Source organism: Sciurus vulgaris, assembly GCF_902686455.1.
Source record: "Sciurus vulgaris genome assembly, contig: HiC_scaffold_198_arrow_ctg1, whole genome shotgun sequence".
Lineage (NCBI taxonomy): Eukaryota > Metazoa > Chordata > Mammalia > Rodentia > Sciuridae > Sciurus > Sciurus vulgaris.
Window position 1 is genome coordinate 49,608 of NW_027632857.1, and position 9,382 is coordinate 58,989.

The following is a 9,382-nucleotide window of genomic DNA, read 5'->3' on the forward strand; positions in this document are numbered from 1 at the left end:
CTTCAGGCTGCAGGCTGGTGTCCCCTTTGGCTCGGGGGCACCAGCCTGCGGACGGCGAGCGGGGTCCTCCGCCGGGGTGCCGCTCGCTGGAGGAGTCGGGCGATTCCGCTTTCTGCCCAGCTCCGACCAAGAGTGAGATTTCCCGGAGTCACTTCCACAGCGGCTGTCACTGCGGCCTTCGGTGTCCGCAGGGGAGAGGTCAGAGCCAGAAACTGTGAGTAAAATCTGAGTATAAAGAACCGATCAGTGACTACCCCGAATAAAATAAGCCGTCTGAATCAAATACGGGACTCGGAACAAAGGGCTCCAGCCTCCACCCTCGAAGCGGGGCGCACTCACCCACGACTGAGCTGACGCCACCCAGACGATGGTGTGCTCACGAGGGTCGGATTGGGAGAAAGCCCGGGGCGGAGGATTTGGTGGCCGCCGCCTTTTCAGTGCAGGAGTCCTTTCACCCAGAGGGTCACCGGAGGAATGGGCTGGTGCTGCGGTGAGGGTGTGCATATGTGTGGTGGTGGTGTGTGTGGGGGGTCCTTATTGGGTCTCTTGGAGGCGAGTGGAGGACTTCCGATGCGGGAGAAGACGGGTCAGGGGGATATGCGAGGGCGATTGTCACTCGATGTGTCCCAATTTCCCTGTGGACGCGGCCTCGCTCAGAACACGGCCTCGGTAGGCTGAATGCTGCGGAGCCGACGACTAGGCTGCGCGGCACACTCCGCTGGGGACTAGGAGGGACGGCGGGGATCAAGCTGGGGATCTGGCGCAGGCGCTGCTCCGAGGAGGATTGTTGCCCGCACAGAAATCTTCCTGCCCCTTAAACCAGAACCTGGAAGCAGAAACAAGATCCCAGTCAAGGGTGAAAGAAAAAGTAAAGGAAAGGTCCCACCGAGATTTGAACTCGGATCGCTGGATTCAGAGTCCAGAGTGCTCACCATTACACCATGGAACCCACAAAAGGGAGCTTCTCAATCATCCTCTAGGTGCCTAAGAAAAACCAGCGTTCCTAGGGACCAAAGGCATGGACTTTGATTTGCGCTGCAGAAAAACGGGCTGAAATGCTCTTTAGGCTCAGGCGGAGGAAGAACCCATCCAGCCCCTATCATTCTCTGCCTCAGATGAACACTTTCCTATCGTGAGGTGAAATTTCTGCAGACCATACTCTTCTTTTCCTTTTCTTGGCCTTTACACTCTTTCCTCCACACAGGGAGACCCCAGGAGTGTCGGGATAGAACTTAGGACTCCTGAGTTCCTTAGCTACATGACCCACATCACACTCCACCTGGGCCTACCGGGAATAAAGGTGTGTCATCAAGGGAGGATCGGGGAGCAGGGGAACTCTCTCTTTCATATCCTTCTAGATATGTTTGTTTTGTTTTGGAGGGGGATCTTTTTTTTTTTTTTTTTTTTTTTTTTTTACAATGAATGCATATTCATTGAATTAAAATAAAAACCAGTCAAACGTGTAATATGTATATATTTTTTTCTTGGTCCTGGGGATTGAACCCAGGAGCTCTTAACCACTGAGCCCCATCCTTAGCCCTTTTTATTTTTGGAGACAGGGTCTCCCTAAGCTGCTTAGGACCTCACTAACTGGCTGAGGCTGGGTTGGTACTTGCCATCCTTTTGCCTTGGCCTCTGAGCCACTGGAATTACAGGCCTGGGCCAAGGCCCAGGGATGTTTACATTAATATTAGAACCAGAACATACTCACTTTCCTGTGACTCAGAATCCACCGAACATGGCAGGGCTCTGACACCTAGACACACGGTTTCCTGAGAGTTGGCCAAGCTGATTCCACTACAGTCTCTATCAGAACCCCGAAGTCGCACGGTTTTTAAAAATCTTCATATATCAAAGTATCCGAGAACACTCACTACTGGGTGTAGGGTATGTGTCCCAAGTTCTCTTACAGTTTGTACGGTATTTATGTGCACAAACTACTGCAATGTTCAATGGTTACAATAAAAATCGAAGCGATATCTCAAAATAATAATGTGCGTGCATTGCAGGAAAGTTCTCCAGGTGGCCTTAGTTTGTTAGAGATAAACCTGGGCACCTTAACAGTTCAAAGAGTGGGAGGAGGGAAGTAAAGGAAAGATACTGGGGAATGAGACCAATTAAATTATGTGCATGTATGAATAATGCATAATGAATCCTAATTAGGTATAATTATAGTGCATCAATAGAGACTTTTTTAACAGCTTATTTGAACATTGAGTGATTCAAAAATGAGGTCTACAACAAGCCACTTAGCGTTCTGCTGGAAGGGGCAAGAAAGGAAACTTGACAGCAGAATAAAGAAACCATATCAGATTGGTTACAGAGGAAGGTAGCTAGTTAGAGATTAGTTGGTGGTTTCTGGCTGGCAGGTCTCCAGTTCCGTTTCAACTTGTCACACTGGGCATTGGTTCAATTACGTAGGAAACCAAAGCTCTAGGCCTTCAGCCTAAGAGCATGTCAGTCAAACAACTTTTTGAAAACAATCGCTCCTTTTCCCCCACACTCTCATTTATGAGAGACTGACCAAAATTTGGACATAGGCACCACTCTTGGTCATCATTATGGCTGGTTTCTCTCTGCCCCAGTGAAGAATTCATAAATCACCATGTCAGACTCATTGAAGAAATAGTCCTTCTGTGGTTCATCTTGATTTTTCTTGCTCTACTCACAATGAGACCTGCTGGTATACTGAGCAGCTTCCAAAACAACAGAAGCCTATTTTTTAAAGAAATCAAGAGAAGGGTTGTCACTGTGTTGTCCAGCATGGCCCCAAACCCCTGGGTTCAAGCAGTCCTCCTGCCTCACCCTCCAGAGGGACTGCAGGACTAAGGCATGGGTCACCCTGCCCAGCAAGAAACCCACTTCAGTGTGAAAGCACACAGACAAATGATAAGTAAAAACATGGAAAGAGAGAAGACAACCAGTAAGATGGAAGAGGAGCTCTCTCCCTGAGAGCTGGGAGGAGGCAGAGGGCAGGGACTCCAAATCTTCTGCCCAAGTGTCTGTTGTGATTCAACAGGATAGCTTCCCACAGGCCTCCTCCACAGATCCACATCTTCTCCAGGCCCACCAGCAATGGGGTGGTCAGCAGCCCCAACCCCAACACTGGGCCAGCCCTTCAGGTCAAGTCCCTAGCATGACTGGAGGCTGAGTATGTCCTGACCCTGAAGTACACCCTGTGAAGCGCCAGCCCCAAGGAGGACCAGGAGAAACCCATCCTCCACAGGCCAGCCAGAATCCATCAACCCAAAGAGAGCAGGCAGCGCAATAATGTGATCAGATAGCCTTTGGGTCCTGATGGGTCACAAGACTTCGAGAAGATGGAGGGAGATGGAGAGATACACTGGGCCCATGCTAATTCAAAGAACTAGAGTAGCCATATTGGTTTCAGATAGAGAAAGAAAACTCGAGGGCAAGGAAAGCCATCAGGGGTGAAAAAGGATATTACTTAATGAGAAAGGAGTCGGTTCACCAGGAAGATATGGCAATTCTTAATCATCATGGCTCCAACAGGAGAGTGTCAGAATATGTGCGGCAAAACCTGAAAGAATTGCCAAGGAGATAGAGACAAATGCACTACTATAGTTGGAGACTTCATCCTCACTCAATCAGTAGTTGACAGAGTCAGCAAGTGGGAAATCAAAGAGGATGAGGTTGACCTGGAAGCACCCCCCAGGCAACTGGATCCACCTGAGGTTTATAGATTACTTCATTCAACAAGGGAGAGACATATTCTCCTCTAACTCATTTCAAATAGTCACCACGATCTGCACATTTTGTTCCACAAAACACATTTCAAAAATGTAAAGCAATAGAAACCATACAAAGTATGCTCTCGGGCCCCAGTGGAACTCATCAAGAAATCTCGATCCCTCACTCTCTAATGAAGTTTATCAATCGTCTGTGATCCGGGAGCCATCTTGGCACTGCAGTGTGGCGGAGCCTACGGAAACCGAAACCCAGATTTATGAGGTACTGGAGAACTTCGGGGACACTATACGTCTATAGGGAAGAAACTGTACTGCCTCAGATGCCCACGGCTAGATGGGAAGACACATTAACAAAATGAAAAAAAAAAGTGGGGGGAGGGGTGGGAATAAAGCACTCCAAACAAACCAGGATGCTCCAATTATAGACTCCATTGACAAACCAGTAGAAGAAATGTCAGGAGTTCAGAATTTACTTAGTAAAACTGCTTCATGACTTTAAGGAGGATATAAAGAGTGAAATCAGAGCTGTTTCAGGAGAAGGAAGATAACTTAAATAAAGAGATGAAGATTCTGAAAAGAAATCTAGAAGAAATCTTTGAAATGAAGGAATCACTGAACCAAAATAAAAATTCAATGGAAAGTAGCACCAACAGAAGAGCCACTCAGAAGACAGAACTTCAGGCAATGAAGACAAAATATATAATTTTGAAAATAAAGGTGACCACACAGAGAGGATAAAATTGTGTGATGTTCCCTCACCCAGACACAATGCCTGAACAGCAGCTGCAAAGCCAAAGGCGTGGAGTTAACTGTGACTACTTCCGGGCTGATACGAAAGACACCCAAGGCAATGGTGATCGAACTGGGTTCAAACTGCTGCTCCAAAAGCAACCAAAAGGCCAAGAAATGCGGAAAGAAATGTCAGGATTTCTTTCAGAGAGAGGATAAAGATTGAAGAAGAATGTGCAAAGAACTTGACTAAACTCTCTCAGAACTCCTTGGCTGCACAGGAGGAAGGCTCCCTGGGAGAAGCATGGGCTCAGGTGAAGAAGAGCCTGGCAGATGAAGCAGAAGTTCATCTCAAGTTCTCTGCCAAGCTTCACACCAAGGTAGAGAAGCCCCTAATGAACTTTTGTGAGAACTTTAAGAAAGACATGAAAAGGTGTGACCACCATATCGCTGACCTCTGCAAGCAAGATGCCAGCCACTATGCATCGGTGGAGAAGGCCCAGAAAGCCCTCACAGAGCGGCAGAGAGACCTGGAGATGAAGACCCAGCAGCTGGAGATCAAGCTGAGCAACAAGACAGAGGAGGACATCAAGAAGGCCTGGAGGAAGTCCACACAGGCTGGTGATGACCTCATGTACTGTGCTGACCTCTACAACCAGGCCCAGTCTAAGTGGTTTGAAGAGATGGTGCCCAACACTTTGGAGCTGGAGTGGCTGGAAGTGGAGAGGGTGGAGATGATCCGGCAACATTTGTGCCAGTACACACAGCTGCGGCACGAGACGGACACGTTCAACCAAAGCACAGTTGAGCCTGTGGACCAACTGCTTCTAAAAGTGGATCCGGCCAAAGACAGAGAGCTGTGGGTCAGAGAGCACAAAACAGGCAACTTTCGCCCTGTGGACATGGAGATCTAGACATGCCTGTGTGGCCCCTGGGGTCCTCCCCAGGAGAGGGGCTGGGTGTCCCACAGAGAGGAGATGGTGGCTCCTGCTGGGTGAAGCTGCCCTCCCACCCACTCTCCTGTCCACTGAGGAGAGAGGAGAGAGCTGGCGATTCCAAAAGGGTGATCTGGATGGCCCAGCTGGGGGATCCCAAATATTCCCAGACCAAGAAGACAGACCTGCAACCCTGCCCTTGTCTCCAAGACTGAAACCCCCCAAACCTCATGCCATACTTCTTGCTCAAGAACAAACTGAGGCTTTGAACTTTGTGACCCCTGCTGAGTTCCGTAGGGGTGGCTTTCACACACTTGTGCCCTTGGGTGCCCCGAGGCCCATCCTCCAACTGGTCCCTTTATCTCATTAGCACCTTTGGAAGATCGGGGAGGGCCATCTCCTCCTCCAAGCCAACGTCAGGATCAGAATCACGGTTAGAAGGCGCCATCAGCTCAGCCTGCCCCTAGAATCCTTACAGCCCTATTTTTCTCATTGTATTCTGGGAGCCCAAATCTAGCTTTTCTTGGCCACTCTTCATCCCCATGAGTCTTGGGAAGGCCTGTTTTCTGTCTTCCCACACCAACCCTGCCTAGAGAGGTCAGGATGAAACTACCTCATTCAGGAAATTAGCCCCAAGTCGGAGCATTGAATCATGGTTCCTATCAGACCAGGCATTGTCTCTGAGTCTCTGGAAATCCCAGTCCATCCATTCCTCAGCTGCTTTCTCAAGGCAGTCCCCACCCTGCCACCCCTACCCACTCTCACTAGAGGGAGCTTTCCAACGTTCTCAGCCAGCAAGGCCTCCTTCAGTTCTGTGCATGTCCAAAGGCTTTGAGGGATGGAAATACCAGCTCACCTCAGAAACCAGATGGGGTGTGTCTGCCATGGTGTCCGGTCCAACAGTGGGCCACCTTGACCACCACTCTCCCAGGCTGCCCACCATGGGCTTAATGGGGTGGGTCAGTCCCACATGGGAGACAGGTTAGGGCAAGTCACTTTCTCATTCCCCATGTGGCTCCATCTGCTCATGCACGATGGGGTTTGCACTGCTGTCCCTTGTATGGGCACTACAGACTCTCATGGCTATAGGAGTTCGAGGCTATCCAGGCGTGTCCAGCCACCTGGGCCTCCTGCTCCTCTGAACCTTCCAGAGCCCTATGCCAAGCCCTCACTTGCTGCCAGCACCTCCTTTTCCTCTGTCCATCTTCCCTGGAGAAGCCTGAGCCAAGTGTGATACGGGAAGTCTTTCAACACTGCCACTGCGTTCAGCCTGTCACTTCCTTTCTCTACTACAGCAAACATGATCACCATATTAACCTAGAGAATCAACCTGAGGGGACTGGGAGAAAAAATTGACATAGTGAGCAAGGAACAAATTGTAGCCAGAAACCCATGCTCTGAGGGTCCATCTTTCTTCATCTTTCCATTAGTGGCTTTGGATTGACCCTTACATCTCCCACGGGGGCAGAATCCTATGAGCACGATTCACTGATCTTTCCCTCAGTTTTACATGCTAATAGTGGATAACATTAATCTTGAATCTCTTGGCATCTCTTCCATTAAATTGGAATTGCTTTCTCATAGTTTATATTAGAAAGATGTCCAATATACTAAAGCAAACCAGATCTTGTCACTTTTCTTACTGAAACCTCCGAAGCACAAAAGCCGGTGTGAAGGGTGGGATCTGGCGGGATCTGTCCTTGATTGGAGGAAGAACAACCCCTTTCAGATTGGGCTTGGACCATGACACCAGCTACCAATTTTAGGATATAGTTCTTGGCTTCTTTCTCTAAAAATGGGTGCTAGTGGTCATTGCTTTGTGGCCTAGTAATCTATACATGATTTTCAAATATCAAATCCAATAGCCATGTAATTAATAGATATTTTGAGTAAAAACAAACAACAACAACAAAAAAAGAACTCTCAAGGAGAAAGGCAGCTGGAAAGCCCCAAATTTGGAAGTTAAATAACACACTTAAGTACAATAGATGCATCAAAATAACATCTCAAGGGATATTAAATATTTGCAATCCATAACGATGGAAATACAGCTTATGACAGTATGTCAGCAGAGTCTGGAACTGTAGCACTCCACTGTAATCCCAGTCACTTGAGAGGCTGAAGCAGGAGGGTTACAGAGTAATCAAATTAGGGAGAAACTTTCTCCACATTAAAAAAAAAAAAAATCTCATAGATCAGTGGGATGTAGCTCGGGGGTAAAGTGCCTCCACTTCAATCTCCAGTGACATGAAGTAAGTAAATAAATAAATGTATATACAAATAGGTAACAATAGAATGAAACAAGCAATTAGAGGCAGGTTCATAGCAATGAATGCACATGTCAACAATAAAACAATCTAAAATTCGAATCTGAGCTTCCCTTCAAGAATTCTCAAAAGAAGAGCAGGTTTAATCCCAGATAAGCCAACAAGAAGAAACAAAAAGTATATCAGAATTCATGAAATGGAAAACAGAAGAAGAGGAGAGGAGACCAATGAAACCAAAAGCTAGTTCCCTGGAAGGATCAATAAAAATCGACAACTTCTAATGGAATAGCAAAGCAATGAGAAGACACAAATTGCCAATATCGAGAAGAAAGAAGCTGGGGGCGGTGGCTGATGTATGTAATCCCAGTGGCTCAGGAGGCTGAGGAAGGAAGATGGAAGGTTCAAAGCCAGCCTCAGCAACAGCAAGGTACTAAACAACTCAGTGAGACCCTGTCTCTAAATAAAATAAAAAAAAAAAAAAAAAGCGCTGGGGATGTGGCTCAGTGGTTAAGTGCCCCAGAGTTCAATCCCCCATAGCCACCCCCCCTCCAAAAAAAAAAAAAAGGCGAACTACTGATCTCATAGGCCTTGACAGGATTGTAGAGGCCCATTAAAAACAACTCTCTGCTCATCGTGTTGGCAACTTAGATGACACAATCTACCAAAACTCACAGGAGAGGGAGACAATCTGTGTAAGTCTTTCAGTATTAAAGAAACCGAATCGACAGTTTCCAACCCAGAGGAACAACTGCTTAACCGTCTAATGAGGCAACTTTTAGTTCAGTACCAAAACCGGACAAAGGATCCTGGGTGTTGAACTAGTCTGGGCTGCGGACCACCTCCTCAAAAGCAACCCTGGAGGAATTAATTACACAAGCAAGAAGGAAACAGGGCTTGCAGGAGTTACAGGACGAGGAGAAGGAGGGGGAGCAGAGCTTCCCTAGAGACCTAAGGCTGCTTTGAACTGAGGTGTGTGCAAGGCTGATGTTCATAGGCGGGAGAGAGAGAACACGAAGGAGAGAAGCATTTTCAATTGTGCTCTCTCTGGCCTCACACTCCGGGGCTCTTCCAGAGAGACCCTTTCAAGAGAGAAAATTAGGGGTGGCACTTAGGCAATGCGCTAGTGTGGGCCGCAGCAGTTTGCTGTCTGGGACGCATATGAGCTTTGTGGAGGCAAAGAGTGGGTGAAAACAGGCGGGGACAAAACAGGTGACTCCGGGTTTTCCTCGCCCCGAGCCTCCTCCTCCAGACACCCACCGCTGATGGTCGTCGGGGCTTCCTCCGAATGCTGCTGAACCCCAAGTGTGAAAAACGCTGCCCTGATAGAAGTGTGCCTGTTGGAGGGCATAATCTCGAGAGGTGGTAAAAAGGGCGTCCCTGTACGGGCTGCTGTCCGCTTGGGGCCCATCCTGAACTGTCCCCAGACCACTGTAGACTGAACTTGATCAGGACCACCGAGGACCGGGGGCAGCTGGTCAGGGGGCCTCGGCACCAGCGTCGCCTTCCCGGGATCCCAAGCCTCCCAGCACTGCGCGCGCACTCCGCCCCACAGCTCTCCCCTTTCGGGAATTTCCTTTCCTGCTCCCCTTCGGTAGTGCGAATTCGCCCAGTGATCTGTCCAAACGCAGGAAGCGAATCTGTGCACTCAGGGGTCTGGGTTTCCAGGATGAGCCAGGAACCAAGAAAAAATTGGTATCGCCGGTTTGAAGACCCAAAGAGGGAAGGGAGCTGAGGACCCGTG

General features: G+C 48.5%; 1 protein-coding gene across 1 annotated transcript; it reads left to right on the plus strand.

Annotated features, from left to right (window-relative positions):
* Positions 1-4,451: 4,451 nt before the first annotated feature.
* Positions 4,452-5,590, plus strand: LOC306652420 (growth arrest-specific protein 7-like; the record flags this gene model as incomplete). Its single annotated transcript, XM_079125324.1, is given in 2 exon segments — positions 4,452-4,643; positions 4,646-5,590. Coding segments are annotated over 2 exon segments (900 nt in total), but the record flags the coding sequence as incomplete, so codon positions are not given.
* Between the last annotated feature and the right edge of the window lie 3,792 nt (positions 5,591-9,382).